General features: G+C 40.8%; 1 protein-coding gene across 1 annotated transcript in view; it reads left to right on the top strand.

The window, feature by feature from the left end:
* The window catches only part of mbd2 (methyl-CpG binding domain protein 2), a 126,973-nt gene that overhangs the window by 33,492 nt on the left and 75,382 nt on the right, over positions 1-18,099 (top strand). The window contains exon 3 of the mRNA XM_067983635.1: positions 6,766-6,903. Within this exon, the coding sequence (XP_067839736.1) occupies positions 6,766-6,903 (138 nt within the window). The remainder of the gene's footprint in view (positions 1-6,765; positions 6,904-18,099) is intronic.

Genomic DNA, 18,099 nt, shown 5'->3' with positions numbered 1-18,099 from the left:
TGTCCGTCGTTCTGTGCGTCAGGAATGACTCCAGCCACTGGACGGTTTTCCCGTTGAACTCCATTGACCTCAATTTTGCTAAGGATCCATGGTGCCGAAGTATCAAATACTGCCGAGGGCAATTACACTTGCCTCCTTGCATTTAACTCTTTTGCCCATGTTTGGATCAAGGCTGTGATGAGGTCTGGAATTGAATGGTTTGCTGTTTATTGGAAGGAGGCTGTTTTGCTGTTTATTGGAAGGAGGCTGATATAGCAGTAATTAGCTGAGTTACATTTGTTCTGCACAAACCTTGGTATTTGCACGTCTCTCTCCATATTAATCTAATGCTTTGTAGGGCCAAGCTTTAATTGGCTTTCAAGTTTTTTGTAAACCAAGACCTCCCTCTACAGGCTTAAAAGACTATTGTGAATGCTGGCACAGCATTATCAACTTAACACCACAGTTTTTACATTTCTCAGGAAAATTTATAGTCCACCTGGCTGCAGTCTTCTAGCGATGTGAAGTAAAAAGTTATCATTTGAATTAAGCAATGTAAATAACATGGCCTACTGGGGATTTGGTGCTAATAAAAAATTGAATTATCAGATAATTTGAATTAAGCAAATTTCATTTAAGAGAAGTGTATTAACATAACTAAAATTTCATACTTTAGAAATTATATTGTCCTGATCTGAGCCTGTGGGGTAATTTTTTAAAATTGCAGTTTGTTTATAATTGACCTAATCTGTCCGTATCTCTGCGACATGAGGAAACGTTTTTTTTATGGAAAGAGTTATGATTTGGAATGCACTGCCTGAAGCAGTTTCAATAATAACTTTCAAAAGGGAATTGGATAAATACTTGAAGGGAAAAAAATTACAGGGCTATGGGGGAAAAGCTGGGGTGTGGGACTAATTGGATAACTTTCAAAGAGCCGGCACAGGCATGATGGGCCGAATGGCCGCCACCTATGCTGTAACATACTATGATACTATGAACGTGTAACCCAAGGGTCATCATAATTTTGATCTTCTTGGAAATGTAATATGTAGGTGTCCAAATGACATATTTTAGTTTACAAATCCTTAGACACTGATTCATCCTGACTGAATCGAGCTCTGGCCAGTTCCCAGGAATTCTGTGTTTTTAGTTGCTAGTTTTTTTTTGTGATTTCAGTTCTCAAGATAGTTATGGATCATGAAGGCCATTTGGTCCATTTTAGTTCATCTACCCAGAAAGATCCTAAAGTCTCTCCATTTCAACATCCAATTGTTTCTTAAAAGATTCCACGGTGTTCATGTCCATTACTTTTCCTGGAAGTCTATCCCATGCATTGATCACTCTTTGGGGAAAGAAACATTTCTAACACCAGTCCTAAATTTACTTTTTACTGCTTTGGACCTGTGCCCCTGTCACCATTTGAGATTCTTTGGCCGTTTTTTCATGGAAAGTACTTTTGGAATTGTAGGATCTGGATACTCAAACAGCTTATAGAACACTTTTGGAGAAGATTAAGTGTATGGAATTCAGGAGAAGGCAGCAAATTAGGTTAATCACTGGTTAGAAGGGAGGAAACAGGTAGGAGTCAAGGGAAAGGGTTAGAAATGGGTAGCAGTGTCCCAGTGTTTTGTTGGACTGCTTCTGTTCACTGTGTACATAAATGATTTGGGTATAGAGGTAGAGGGAGTAGTGTCCAAATCTGCTGACTGTTTCCAGTGCTTGAGGGGAAAACACTCCATTGTATAGATATTGGGGTAAATTTTAACCCCGAAGAACGGGTGGGTTGGGGCAGGTAGGCAGTGAAAATTGTCGGTTTTGGGAGTGTGGCTCCAGCCCGCCGACTTCCATGTTTGACCCAAACGCATCTGGGTGCGCACGTACTTCTGAAACCCAGAGGTCCTGCCGGCACTTAAAGCCACGGGATGATATTTAAAGGGCCATTTGAGCTATTTAAACTACTTAAGGATGTTACATTTTTGTGTATTCAGTTACACCAGCCATTTTAACTGCTTCTGAACGCGTCTCCCGTGGCCTCAAACACTCCATGGAAACAGAGGCGAGGTTGCAGCTGGCACCCATTTGGACCTTTAAACCAGTGATTGATGTGTGAAGAAAAAGTGTGTTTTTGCAAGCAGGGCAATCAGTTCTCTCAAACAAACCTTTGGCTGGGAGTTCTTTGTGTTTATACTGAGATTTCTTTGTGCACACTCAGCATTCTTGTGTTCAGACATATTTACGTACCTTTTGGACTCTCTCAAACGGTCGTTATCAGGATGAGGGGCGCAATGGATTTATTCAGCAGTACATCTGAGGAGGAGGCACATCAACATCCGCGGCAGGCACGGCGCGCAGTTCTGGGAGTTGTAGCTCCACAAGACAGAGGTGCGTCACAAGGACCTGCAGAAGAGCAGAGAGGGGTCCAACGTAAGGGCTGAGGTCGCAGGAGGCAATACCCTCGTTAAAGGGTCTACAGGCAGATGGTGAGCTTCCTGGACTTCTGAGGAGCAGTGCCTACAAAGACTCAGATTGAGTCGCCAGGTGGTCGCAGACATCTGCAGGCTCCTTCATGCAGAGCTGCTCCCAGCTGGGCCTGGTGGCTACGCATTGCTCGTCACAGTTAAAGTTATCACAGCCCTCAATTTCTTTGCCTCCGAATCCTTCCAGGGTGCCACCGGTGACATCACCAGGATCTCTGTCATCTGTACATAAGTGTATATGACATGTCATGGAAGGCTTGTTTGCTGAGCCTCCGACTACGACAGCTTCCCCATCGACAACATCAGCCAGACTGAGAGGGCAGTGGGTTTCCACTTTCTGACTGACTTCCCACGGGTGCAGGACGCAATTGATTGCACACACGTAGCAATCCGGGCACCTCCACATGAGCCAGGACTGTTCAGCAACCGAGAGGGATATCACTCCATCAATGAGCAGCTGGTTTGCGACCACTGGAAGAAGTTTCTGCAGATGAGTGCCATACTCCCTGGTAGCTTTCATAATTCCTTCATTTTGGGTGAATCCAACTTCCCAGCCCTCTTCTACGCACAAAACAGACTTAATGGCTGGCTCCTTGGAGACCAAGGATACCCCCTGCAGACCTGGCTCATGGCACCTCTGAGAAACCCCACCAGCAAGGCACAGCAGCGGTACAATGACAGTCACATCACCACCAAGTCTGTCACTGAACAAGCCATAGGAATGGTTACGATGTTTTAGCTTATTCATCAGTGGACAATTATTATATCTCTTCACCCTTCAGTTAAATCTGGCTTTCTCCTTCATAATTAATCTTCAGCAAATACCTCATGGCCTCCATCTTACATTCACTTCACTTTTTTAAAACTTTCTTCAAGTTTGGGCACTTTAGTTCTCATGGGCGTCCTTTGTTTCTCTTGTTTTCCTCTGCACAGTTTCACTCGTGCCCCTTTGTGATATTCCTTCACTCTTTTGTTTCCTTTGAACTCCGGTGGTCACTTTTACTTACTGAATATCACAGGTACTTGCTCCACTTTTGACTTAGTTTTCTTCCATTGTCCTCTATTAGACCATCATGTTTTCTATAAGTTAGCTTTTGCCCATGCTATGCTTTTTAAATTTCTAGGATAGTGATCTCTTGAGTTCTGCTGCTCAATTTAATATTACCTGGACATGCCGAAACCTTGTTTTAGTGGTGGATTGTAGGAGTCCTCTTGAAGTGGAAGTGGAACTGTCCTACGGCATCCTATTTTTAAAAAATGATATTCACAGCTTCCGATGGAGTCTGTAATCCTTTAAGTGTAGCTCTGCTGGTATTAATTTCTTTGGTGTCTGTCCCCACATGTTTCTCAATAATTTTGGAAAGTTTGTGGGAGCCCTCACGAGTAGCTGCCATGCCGGTCAACCAGACTTCAACTCACTGATGGTGAAAGAAGATTGCCTATTATCACATCAATAATGCTACTTGGGATTATTATTTAATAATGTAATATAAACATATACTTAAAGTTGATATTTTTTTAAAAACTGCTTATATTCTTTGCACTGTCTTTTTCTAATCTATTTTCACAATTTATTTTACATATACATCCTAATGTTTATAATTAAATGAACTATTTTATATTTTTTGTCACTATTTAAAAAGTATATATCTTAAAAAATCATGAAGCTCTCCTATGCTGCACTCTGGATCTGGGACCTACTGGTTGGCCAGCCTTCAGAACTAATTTTCAGTTCAGGAGACTGAGCATTAAAGTTTAACTTGGTCATATTGTGGGAGCATCTAGGACAAACTTCTCTTTCACATTGCTGTTAATTAGTGTGAGAATTGGAGAGTGGGGAGAAAAGCAGAGCAATATTTGCATGGCTTTTCTGTCCATATACTAGCATAGAAAATATATTCTTCAAATTTAGGCATCTTTCTACTCCTATGCACCTCTCCTCCTCCCAAATCTCTTTTCTTGAAAATCTGCAGAGCTACGGTATATTTCAGTGGTCAGTGGACACTGGCATCCCTCTGCTATCTGGCGCAAGTGACCATTCTTTTGTGCTTGAGTACTGGCAGGCCACGAGATAACTATCTGTTTTGGGAACCTTCGCCAATTTCCCTCCCCATCTCCATATATTGTTTAAAAACTATGAATTACAAATTACTATTCACATTGATAGTGCAGTGTCACAAATAGTCTTTTTTATGACACATTTAAGGATTGATATGACCACAGCCCTGAAGTAGAGAACTTGCTATTACTCTGTCTAGAAACTGGGAAAATACTGGTCTCCAGTTCAGAGGACCAGAGGAACCTAGAATTGGCACGTAACAATATAAAAGAATAGCATTATACCGGGATGTTGAGCATTTCTGATTCTCCTAATTTGACATTCTGTTCATATAATTGTTGTAGCCATAAATCACAGCGTGGTAACATAGAATAAATGTGCAGAAAATATATGTTCTGAATGATGACCTGTGGCTTTTAAAAAAAAAAATCAGCAAAAGCCACCTATCCAAATGAGTTGATATGTTTTTTCAGTGAGTGGGGAAAACAAGAATAAAAAGAATCCAACAAATATGAAGACCAAGCAAAGAGGGAAAAGTGCCTGAGGAGGATGGGAACTTGATGTCAGGCTAGGTGTCAGCCTATATTCAGTGGTTGCACTCTCACCTCTAAGTCGGAAGGTTGTGGGTTCAAGCCCCACTCCAGAGACTCGAGCACATAATCTAGGCTGACGCTTCAGTGCTACTGTCGGAGGTGCCGATGAAACAGGGAGGGAGGAGGCTCGTGTGGAGCATAAACACCGGCATGGACCTGTTGGGCTGGATGGCCTGCTTCTGTGCTGTACATTCTATGTAATTCTATATCTTCTGGATGAGAAGTTAAACTGAAGCCTCATCTGCCTCCGTAAAGGGTTCCACGGCACTATTCAAAGAAGAACAGGGTAGTTTGGTAGTGGCCAAATTTTATCCCTCAGTCAATACCTAAAAACAGATGGTTCTGGTCATTTATTTAATTGCTGTTTGTGGGACCTTGCTATGTGCAAATTGGCTGCCACGTTTCCTATATTACAATAGTGACTACACTTCAAAAGTACTTAATTGGCTCCAAAGTGTTCTAGGACATTATGAGGTCATGAAAGACACTGTACAAATGCAAGTTCTTTAACTAGGGTAGGAAGAAAGCAAAGTGGATAACATAACAAAAGGGCAGGAGATGGAAGACGTCCGATTAACCAAGATAAAGATGGGGAAAGGGATGGAGAGAACACAAATCTCAGATTAAGCACTGGGAATATGAGATAATGACCCATTTTTTTGGCAATCCATGCCCCTGTAGTATGTAGCAAAATTGCCGATCCATATGCCCATGGGTATTGGAATGTACATTCAAGCTGTGCAATATAGTCCACCTGTCCTGTGCTATGTTTCAGTTTTAATCATGTTTCGGGGTGGGGCAATTGAATTACACAAAAAGACTTCTCTGATCAATATTTCAGCAGAGGAAATTTTGTCACAATGATGAGCATAAGACCAATATTACACTTGTGACCTTGCCATAGGCTTTTTTAAACCCCTTTTCCCCCTCCCTTTTTCAAAATCCACTCAGATCATGAAGTAACAGTGATATTAGGCTTCAAAGAGAACATGGAAGTGTACAATCCTGTATGTTATCCTGACCAGGAAAAGGGAAAGTTTAGGCTGTTGGATCTTTGATAATGGGTGCTTTTTTATATAGAAGGATGATTTCCATGTGTATTTTTGCTATGTAGATTGTATACTGGTCTTATAGTTCAGGTAAAGTTACAGGGGTTATTGGTGGTGCAGGTTAATGAAACAGTTAGTTACTCAGTCTTGTACAAGATAAGTACTTTTCACGTAATCTACATTTTTTTCAGCCTTAAAATTTCTTGTTAGAAATGCAACTCTCCTTGCAGTCTTCAAGGAGAATGAGTTCAACTAATGTATTGCCATTGGAATATTCCTATTTGTTACGGCATCATAGGGTGGTATGGTTCTTGTTTGAGATTCTCAAACACAGCGAGTGCCTAATCTTGGCCGAATCCATCTTGGGAGGATAACAACAGATCTGATTGGCTTCCTCTAAGAAAAAAATCAATCTGGAGAGTTGACTTATTTCTCGGGTGCATCCCATCAACCAGTTAGTGGCATTACTCGTACCCAAGAGCAGATCATTGGCCTCTCTTTGTTCGGGGTGGGCGTGGTGAGGAATTGTGGACAGGGAATTTTATTTTGTATAAAGAGCAATCCTATTTTAATCACTTTTTTCCTTTTTTTTTTCAAACTTGCAGGGCAAACCAGATTTGAACACATCCCTGCCAATAAGACAGACTGCATCCATTTTCAAACAGCCAGTAACTAAAGTTACAGATCACCCTAACAACAAAGTAAAATCAGAGTTGCAGAGAGTAACAGAACAACCACGACAGGTAAGTTTAAGGTTCTATGTAAATATTTTCCTAGTAGCCGGTATTTGCATTGAAAAAAAAATGCAGCATTGTTTAAAATGTCCTCATTTATAGTTCCGCCTTGTCTCCATGTAAGACTACAGTATAGGAACAGGTGCAGGCTATTCAGCCCCTCGAGCCTGTTCCGCCATTCAGTGAGATCATGGTTGACCTGTATCTTAACTCCATCGACCTGCCTTGGCTCCATGTCCCTTAATTCCCTTGGCTAGCAAAAATCTAGCGATCTCAGATTTAAAATGAATAATTGAGCTAACGTCTACTGCTTTTTGTGGGAGAGTGTTCCACACTTACCACCCTTTGCATGAAGTGTTTCCTAACTCCTCTCCTGAATGGCCTGGCTCTGATTTTAAGGTTATGTCCCCTTGTCCTAGACTCCCCCACCAGTGGAAAATGTTTCTATCTACCCTACCAATTCCTTTCAAAATCCTATAGACCTCAATCAAATCGCCCCTTAACCACCCATACTCCAGGGAATACAAGTCTAGTTTATGTAATCTCTTCTCATAATCTAACCCTGAGAGCCCTGGTAACATTGTGGGGTGAATCTGCGCTGTACTCCTTCCTAGGCCAGTATATCCTTTTTAAGGTGCGGTGCCTAGAACTGTACACAGTATTCCCAGATGTGGTCAAACCAGGGCTTTGTATAGCTGTAGCATAACTTCCTCCTCTTTAAATTCTAGCCCTCTAGTTATGAAGGCTGACATTCCATTAGCCTTTTTGATTATTTTTTGCACCTGACCACTACATGTTTACATAGACCCCTAAATCTGTTTGTTCCTAGCTTTTCACCATTTAAGAAATACTCTGATTTATCCTTTTTTGGTCCAAAATGGATGACCTTACACTTACCTGCATTGAAATCCATCTGCCACAGTTTTGCCCATTCACGTAATCTGTCAACGTCTCTTTGTAATTTTATGTTCCTGTCTACACTGCTTACAATACCACCAATCTTTGTGTCATCGGCAAATTTGGATATATGGCTCTCTATTGTGTTATCTAAGTCATTAATAAATATAGTGAATAGTTGAGGCCCCAGCACAGATCCTTGTAGGATACTGCTAGCCACTTCCTTCCAATTCGAATACATACCCATTATCCCTACTCTCTACCTTCTACCGCCTAACCAGGTCAATAATTTGCCTTCAATTCCATGAGCTTTAATTTTAGTTAACAGTCTCTTATGTGGAACCTTATCAAATGGCTTCTGGAAGTCCATGTAAACTACATCCGTAAACATTCCCCTGTCTACTACTTTAGTTACTTTCTCAAAAACTTCAATTAGGTTCGTTAAACATGACCTACCCATTACAAATCCATGTTGGCTGTCCCTAATCAGCTTAAATTTCTCTAAACCCTCAGCCACACTGTCCTTAATTATAGATTCCAGTAACTTCCCCACAACAGATGTTAGACTTGCAGGTCTATAATTTCCTGATTTCTCTCTCTCACCTTTCTTAAATAATGGAGTTATATTTGCAATTTTCCAATCTAAAGGGATAATTCCCGAATGGAAAGTGCTTTGAAAAATTATGGCTAAATCGTCTGCAGTTTCCACTCCAGCGTTTTAAAAGATCAGATCCTGGGGATTTGTCATTCTTCAGTGCCATTATTTTTTATAACACTGGCACTAAGTATGACTTGGTTTCCAAACTAGATTGGTTAGTTATTTTTCCCCAAATGAGTTGTGGTTTTTGACCTTTTATTTCAGTAGTGGTAACATAGATGATTCCAACATTTTCAACAGAGGGCACTTTCGACATCCAGATTGTAACGCAGTTGTACAGTTGGATTTTTCTGCCTCCATCTGTTTTGTTACATAGCCAGCAGGGCATTATCTGCCACTGTCAGCATAGAAATCTACTCCAGGAGTGGAAATGGAAAAATTTAAGCACCCGCACAGACTTTGCATATGGATTGGCAGATCAGCTGCTTTCCCAAGTACACGTAAAGCTATTTTGTAGTGCACACCTTTTTTTAAACATACATTTCCAAGGCAGCTGAAGGCTTGAGTTGGCAGGATCACTAATTCTTGCTGCCGCTCCTCAATACTTGTACTGTAAGCCATGAAATAGGGGATTTGCTCCTCATGATTAATTGTGGTAGATTTTCTCAGCTGATGTGCCATGTCACTAATTGATTTTATGTTTGTTGGATATCAATAAGTGGCATATTGCAAATATTTTTAAAATAAGTTCATCCTTTTTTGATAGACTGCAATCCTACATAATGCCCCTCTCTCTAGAAATGCCTTTGCCTATTTAAATTCACTTTATTGGCTTTCCTTTGTTACATATTCCACAATTCTATTGCCCTTTTTCAAGTGAAAAAGTGCTGACAACTTCTTACATCTTACTTTCCAATTAGTAACTTATACTTTCAGGAATTTGAACTTGTTGGGATCAATTTGGTCAATTTCCTTCATATATTCCAAAGAAAGATTGTGTATTATCTGTACAACAGATTCTAATTAAAAGTGCCTTTCTGATCTAATATTTTGATCAGGAAACTATCCCTAGCATTCTAGTTGGCTTGCTAGGATGTGAACACATGTAGGAGGGGAAGACTCCCTGACAAGATTTGCGTCTCGTTCAAGATTCAGCTGAGACTAGGGATACCTGTTTAATGGAAGCCCCCAAGTGTGAATGCATTTAAGACTGGAAATTGGACGAGGGTTTCCTTATTGGAAGTCCATCTAAGGAGAACGCTCACACTAAATCACATTTCAAAATTTGATGACTCGGTTGAACAATTTTAATTTATTTAGCTGAAAAATTTTGCTTTATAATTGGGATGTTAGTTCCCTAATGCTGCTTTTGAGACTTCAGCGAGTTGATCATGTTACCAAAATATTTCAATGTACCTCAAAGCAGACTTTCATCAATTTAAAATGATGCTTCATGAATTGATTCCTTTCCTGGAATATCTAGTTATAAAAGGCTTAGATTTTGGAGATGAATATAGGTAGAGATGTTCAAATATTGTGCAAAAAATCATAGTGCCAACCTTTGTTGAGATTATCCGAATGTTGTCTATGGATTTATAGCTGCTCAGAGTTGACATACAAATTATAATTTTAGACGACTGCCCTAGAGTTTTGCTAGTGTCCTTCCGGGATCGTCTCTCTCAGGCGGACGTAAAAGATCCCGTGTCACTATTTCAGTGGAAAGCAGGGGAGTTCTCCCTGGTGTCCTGACCAATATTTATCCCTCAACCAACATCACTAAAATAGATAATCTGGTCATTATCATGTTGCTGTTTGCAGGATCTTGATGTGCGCAACTTGGCTGCTATGTGCGCAAATTGGCTGCTATGTTACAACAGTGACTACAGTTCACAAGTACTTGATTGCCTGTAAAGTGCCTTAGGACGTCCTGAAGTTGTGAAAGGTGCTATATAAATGCAAGTTCTTTCTTTTGGGGTCTGGAGAAAAAATGTTAGTTTTCTTGGAGGTTAAATAAATAGCGGCATATAGTAACACCACAAGTCCCGGTCACAATGGAGATGATTGGATAATTCCCTCATCAAGCACGCCTGGAGATTGCACTGCTGTAAGTAACTGGGATTGATTTTACACACGCAATTTATATTATGTAACTATCCTCCACTCACTGAATTTTGCTGGAGAAATAATGCTGGTGTACTCGGGAGACTCAGTTTGCTGTAGTTTTGTTCATGAGTTTGGAGATGCTTGAGTAAATTAAAACCACAAGTCCCGACCCGCCTCCAACTCATTGGCTGACACACGTGCGCATACGGGCAATTACGATTCGTCCACTAAATCTTCAGTGGTGTTAATATTCACTCCGTAAATAAATGGGGGACGGTCGATGATGCACATTGTACATGGTCTATTTAAAAGAGCAAACTCGATGGAACTATATTTTCTCACACATGTGACCATACTTGAATAGGATCTTTAGTGAGAATTAAGGATAGAATGCCTAAGTTTTGGACCACTCTCATCCCACATATCACCTCCTCTAAGAAGGTAAACTTGCATGAATTTCTTAATTTTAACTCATTAACTGGATAAATGAATGGATTGAAAGCTAGAAATACAGAAAAAGATGATCAAATACTATAAAACCAACCCGAATCCTGTTTCGGGAAGTTCTCTGTTGACTGCAACTGATTAGGATTAAGATTCCATTAGATTATAACTGCAGTAGTAGTTGAAGCTCCTGGAGTTTTTGCTTTTAGGGAACCATAAATAAAATTTTGGTTTTGTTGCATTGGAACTTCTACTTCTGGTTTGTTACTTCTATCATCAGGCAAGTGTCTAAGCAATAGTTAACAGTACTGGGATAGGGCTTGAATTTTTGATTAAAATGGGACAATGTTTCTAGAATTATTCCTAGGACTTTTCTTAATCAATAGGTTGCACACCCCGACAAAGGGGGATGCGGTGTTAAAGCTGGTTCTGGCTAACAAAGTAGGACAAGTAAGTAATCTGAAGGTCCACTTGGGGAATAGTGACTATAACTTTGAAATTTTAAAACCTTCTACTGCTGTTTCAGTACAATTCAGTGGGGGCAGGAATTGGGTCTGGTAATATACTTTGCCACATTTTTAAATCTCTCCAATTTCCAGCCAGGAGGGACAAGCAGTGGTCAATATGCCAGTCCATTTATAGGCAAGCTACATACAAATGATGGAAATGTATTATCTGATGTATTTTGCATTATTTTGTGCCATGACAACACTGGAACAAAGGGATGCCAGTTTGTCTCTATTTGTCCAACATTGCCATTGTGATGAAGGTGGGGTGGGGGGGGGGGGGGATTTGAATTATAAAGAGAAAAAACCCTTTGCAATTTCAGTTACAAAGCCGGGGAGGCAAATTTTAAAATTTTAAAAAGTGTTTTACCAACAGTTCAGGGGCTGCTAGCAACACAAGTGTTGTGGTCTTCCAGAGCCTGCTGTAGCAAAACTCTGCCCTTACTTTGGGAGACTAGGGAGTCTGGCAGGAAAATTGGCTAGAGCTAAGGATGCATCGTTATCAGAAAGAAGTCCTGCCACACAAGTGATACCCCCCAATTCCGCAAAAGTGGAAAATCTTGGCTATAAAATGAGCTAACTTCAGTGGGACGAAAGAGGTTTTAGTTCAGATTAAATGATTTGGGGGAAAAAAATGTGCAGATCAATCATGAATCAGTAATAGGAGATATTCAAATCCGAGAATAAATACATCTCTACCAGGGGTAAAGGGGGTGCGTCAGAAACTGGGGTTTCCTGGATGAATAGAGATGTTGGAGCAAAAGTCCAGTCTAAAAAAAAGACACATGATAATTATAACAGCAACAACTTGCGTTTATATAGCGCCTTTAACGTAGTAAAATGTCCCAAGGCACTTCACAGGAGCGTTGCCAAACAAAATTTGACACCGAGCCACCGATGTATAGGGAGGGCATTCCAGAGCTTAGGTGTTAGGCAGCTGAAGGCATGGCTGCCAATGGTGAAGCGATTAAAATCGGGGATGTGCAAGAAGCCAGAATTGGAGCAACGCAGAGACCTCTGCGGGTTGTAGGGCTGGAGGCGGTTACAGAGATAGGTGGAGGTGAGGCTATGGAGGGATTTAAAAACAAGGATGAGAATTTTAAAATTGAGGCGTTGCCGGACTGGGTGCCAATGTAGGTCAGCAAGCACAGGACTTGGTGCGAGTTAGGATACGGGCAGCAAAGTTTTGGATGAGCTAAGGGTATTGGGACAAAAATCTGAGCTATTGTGTGTAGAAAGGCAAAAAAGGAGCTTAGAAGGCTGTGAGGGAATATGAAATAATGGTTGTTGACATTAAAACACAATTCCCCAAATCACTTCATTTGTTCTTTTGGTGATGATAAATTTACACCCTCTAAATGCTGACTCACTGACCCATGGAAATAGATTTTTTTTTCCCGATTTACCTTATCAAAACCCTTAAATTTTGAACACCTTTTAAAAGATCTTATCAGTTGTTGTGTCCAAAACTGGATGCAAAATTCTAACTGCAACCTAACCAATGATTTTAGCATTACTTCTTCACTATGTTCCTGTTAATGAAACCTAGAATCCCATTTGCTTTTTTCGCAACTTCATCAACTTATCCTACTTTTACCGTAAAGATTTGTGTATTGGAACTCAAGTGTCTCTGCTCCTGTGTATATTTCTCTCATTCTTCCTTCCAAAATGTATCACCTCACATTTCTCTATATTAAATTCCATCTGACATTTTTTCAATCTGCTAAACTGTGTATATACTCCTAAATCAGTTTCTTCAGTGAACCATGCTAACCATGTTTTTGTCTGCAAACTTTGCTGTGTTTCCCCCATGTTAGAGCCGCATGAAGAGAGATGGCTAGGGGACAGAAAGCGAAGAATAAATGAACGCTTTTAAGATTCGCGGAGTGTGGATACTGGTATGCTCCAGGGATCTGTACTGGGACCTCTGTGGATGCTGCCTGACTTGTTGAGTTTCTCTAGCATTTTCTGTTTTTATTTCAGATTTCCAGCATCTGTAGTATTTTGCTTTTGATTTTGTAGGACACAGGTTAGCCAAGTGGGCAGTTGGATGGCAGATTCAGATCAATGCAAAGAAATATGACATTTTGGTGCAAAAACATCTTGTCAAAGGAACATCTTTCCAAATGGTGAGATTCTTAACTTGAATGGAGGAATAGAGAGATCTAAGGTGCAAATATAGATCTTAAAAACTGGGAGTGCAGGTAGAATAGGCTACTAAAAGGCAAATAGGATCCTGGGTTTTATACATATGGTAACATTTAAAAGTGTCCAAGATTTGACTTGACTCCAATTGGATATAGTGATACTTTTATTAACTTCACACATGCAAGTGTCTAAGCAATAGTTAACAGTACTGAACAAGAATTATATTACCCATTCCATTCTGGGTAGAAGGTGTGTCTGCTTCTCGCTCCTCTCGCTTCTACACTAACAAAATCTCAGAACCCCCCCCCCCCCAGTTATACCCCAAAAGAACCGAACTGCAGCAAAATGTATCCAGTCAGGTATTTTCCCCAATAATCCCCTTAATTTACCCAATCATATGGACAACACGTACTTCCCAGGAGAGTGCCTTGTGGCCTCTCCTTATCCTTAGCATGATGTTTCTTAGTCCCTGCAGTTGATGAATCACCCTATAGGCCTTGAAGATAACGTGAGTTTTAGCTAGCTTCATCATTCCAGTATGTCTGAAGGAGTGACAATACCGTTGTGTTCCTCCCTTAGTTTGCAGTGTCAAGAATGCTCAAGGCTGTTAGTCATCCTGCAGCCTCATAAGTTAATTTAAAAGCAGTCTATTTTGTGAAGCAGCAGTTACAGCTAAAGCCTTGACTGTTTAACCCTTTGGAGCCTGGTTCCCCTAAATACCTTTTTCCTTACAAAAGGATTAAATAAGTGAAAAGGAGTGGTATGGAAGGAATGGGTTTAGAGTAGACTCCAGTGAAGAGATAGGAAAGGTACGATGAGCCAAATAATAGACTCCTGTGGTGTAAATTTAGGCTGGATTAATGACATTTGCAGGGCTGCCAAGTGGACTAATCCTCATGCATTCATTAAACATTATATGTTGGAGCTGGTGACTGCACAGGACAGTGTCTTTGTTTGAACTGTTCTGTGAACTGATGTCAAAACTCCACTTGAGAGCCCTCTCTCCTCCCAAGTACTATTTTGGTATGCTCATGTGGTGTGAAGAATGTGGAAGAAAAAAAATGATTTATTACCTATCTCAGTAAGCGGGTTCTTCATTCTTTGAATAAAAGCATTCTTGCCACATCAGGATCTGATTCCATCCAGCCCCACAGGCCTTGCTGAGTGTTAAACCATTTAAGGCTTAGGAGAATATCAACTGGTTTGTTTCTGCAATTTCAATCAAAACAAACTGATACACAGTCATTGTGCCTATCTTTTAACAGAGTGGGAACAGCAGGTTATCTGTCAGCACTGGTACAGATAACATAGTGATGGTTTTTTGCAAGTCAAGCATTGGTTTCTAGGAATGTATCAAAGTGAGTTAATCTCCTATGATGCATGGAGAATGCTTTTATTCAGAGTGTGAGGGATTCTAGCAAGATATGTAATCTATCTTTAACATTTCAGGTGTGACTTTTCACTAGAAGTTGTTGAAGGATCACACCTGAAATATTAAAACTATCCATACAAATTCTGATCAGCCTTCTGTGCATTTCCAACATTGTATAAAATATTCAACAGTTGACTTTTACACACTACATCCCTGGAGGTGCCTTTAAATCATTGCTTTATATTTGATATTAAACATGTAACAACAAGCAAAGTAATTTTAACCCTTGTAAACTATGGGGGTGAAATTGGGCTTGTTTAGTGCCCATTTTTTAGGCGCTACATGGCCAACTAAGCCTCGAAAATGGGGTCTGAGTTGCGTGCACATAATTCCGACGAAAATTCGCTGCGCTATCTTAGTAAAGGGTTTTGGGTGCGTGCCTAACTACCGCCGGCAGCATGCAGAGTAGGGAGATTATAAGAACATAAGAACATAAGAAATAGGAGCAGGAGTAGGCCAATCGGCCCTTCGAACCTGCTCCGCCATTTAATAAGATCATGGCTGACCTGATCCTAACCTCAAATCTAAATTCATGTCCAATTTCCTGCCCGCTCCCCATAACCCCTAATTCCCTTAACTTCTAGGAAACTGTCTATTTCTGTTTTAAATTTATTCAATGATGTAGCTTCCGCAGCTTCCTGGGGCAGCAAATTCCACAGACCTACCACCCTCTGAGTGAAGAAGTTTCCCCTCATCTCAGTTTTGAAGGATCATCCCCTTATTCTAAGATTATGCCCCCTAGTTCTAGTTTCACCCATCCTTGGGAACATGCTCACCGCATCTGCCCAATCAAGCCCCTTCACAATCTTATATGTTTCAATAAGATCGCCTCTCATTCTTCTGAACTCCAATGAGTAGAGTTCCAATCTACTCAACCTCTCCTCATATGTCCGCCCCCTCATCCCCGGGATTAACCGAGTGAACCTTCTTTGTACTGTCTCGAGAGCAAGTATGTCTTTTCTTAAGTATGGAGACCAAAACTGTATGCAGTACTCCAGGTGCGGTTTCACCAATACCTTGTATAACTGTAGCAATACCTCCCTGTTTTTATATTCTATCCCCCTAGCAATAAACGCCAACATTCTGTTGGCCTTCTTGATCACCTGCTGCACCTGCATACTAACTTTTTGATCTTCTTGCACTAGGACCCCCAGATCCCTTTGTACTGCAGTACTTTCCAGTCTCTTGCCATCAAGATAATAACTTGCTCTCTGATTTTTCCTGCCAAAGTGCATAACCTCACATTTTCCAATATTGTATTGCATCTGCCAAATCTCCGACCACTCACCCAGCCTGTCTGTATCCCCTTGTAGGTTTTTTATGTCCTCCTCACTCTCTACTTTCCCTCCCATCTTTGTATCATCTGCAAACTTTGATATGTTACACTCGGTCCCCTCCTCCAAATCATTAATATAGATTGTAAAGAGTTGGGGACCCAGCACCGACCCCTGCGGAACACCACTGGCTACTGGTTGCCAGTCCGAGAATGAACCATTTATCCCAACTCTCTGCTTCCTGTTCGATAACCAATCCTCCACCCATGCCAGAATATTACCCCCAATCCAGTGATTCTTTATCTTGAGCAATAATCTTTTATGTGGCACCTTGTCGAATACCTTCTGGAAGTCTAAATACACTACGTCCACTGGTTCCCCTTTATCCACCCTGTACGTTATATCCTCAAAGAACTCAAGCAAATTTGTCAGACATGACTTCCCCTTCGTAAAGCTATGCTGACTTTGTCCTATTAAATTATGTTTATCCAAATGTTCTGCTACTGTCTCCTTAATAATAGACTCCAAAATTTTACCCACCACAGATGTTAGGCTAACTGGTCTATAATTTCCAGCCTTCTGCCTACTACCCTTTTTAAATAAGGGTGTTACATTGGCAGTTTTCCAATCTGCCGCGACCTTTGCCGAGTCCAGAGAATTTTGGAAAATTATTACCAAAGCATCCACAATCCCCACTGCCACTTCCCTCAAGACCCTAGGATGTAAGCCATCAGGTCCAGGGGATTTATCCGCCTTGAGTCCCATTAATTTACTAAGTACCAATTCCTTAGTGATTTTAATCGTATTTAGCTCCTCCCCCGCTAGAGCCCCCTGTTTGTCCAGTGTTGGGATATTCTTAGTGTCCTCTACCATAAAGACAAACAAAATATTTGTTCAGCATTTTTGCCATCTCCATGTTTCCCACCATTAATTTCCCGGTCTCATCCTCTGGGGGACCTACGTTTGCCTTAGCCACCCTTTTTCTTTTTATATAACTGTAGAATCTCTTGCTATCTTTTTATATTTTTTGCTAATTTATTTTCATAATCTATCTTCCCTTTCTTAATCAATCCTTTAGTTACTTTTTGCTGTCTTTTGAAGACTTCCCAATCTTCTATCCTCCCACTAAGTTTGGCTCCCATATATGTCCTTGTTTTTAGTCGGATACTATCCTTAATTTCTTTACTTAGCCACGGATGGCTGTCATTTCTTTTACACCCTTTTTTCCTCAGTGGAATATATTTTTATGACTCGAATCAGTGCACAACGCTGATTTAAAGGGGCCACTGATATTTTGGAACTCCACACTCCATCCAACACATTGTCTTAACCTCGCACAGCTGAACATGACTTAAACAGCATGGAGGACCCCCCCAAACCAATGCTATTTGAAGGGATATGCAGGAGTTACAGGCTGGATTATTTCTTCTGGCTGCTAATGCATTTGTACTTTTTTTTTGGCGGTTTCCTATACTTGGATAAAGTTTCATTACTCTACAGCGAGTGGGCTGGCTGGCTGACGGGCAACAGCAAGGGCGCTGGAGGAGTGGCAGGATGGGAGCAGGAATGCTGTCCTCCTGAGAGAGGATAGCAGGTTCATGTTCCATGTAGCCACTGCCACTTGCTGCCTCCAGTTATGCGCCACCTTTTTCTGCAAGAAAGACGTGAGTGTCCTGCAAGATGTTTGGGTGATGTGGCTGTCATAATTGAATAGCTGCCAGTTGTGTGATCTGTGAATTGTGGGTGTGAGGCTTGCAACAGGAATAATGTGTGAGGGTGAGATAAAACATATCATTTGAATGG

The sequence above is a fragment of the Heptranchias perlo genome, chromosome 1 (genome assembly GCF_035084215.1).
Source record: "Heptranchias perlo isolate sHepPer1 chromosome 1, sHepPer1.hap1, whole genome shotgun sequence".
NCBI lineage: Eukaryota > Metazoa > Chordata > Chondrichthyes > Hexanchiformes > Hexanchidae > Heptranchias > Heptranchias perlo.
This window is presented reverse-complemented; position numbering and strand designations above follow the sequence as displayed.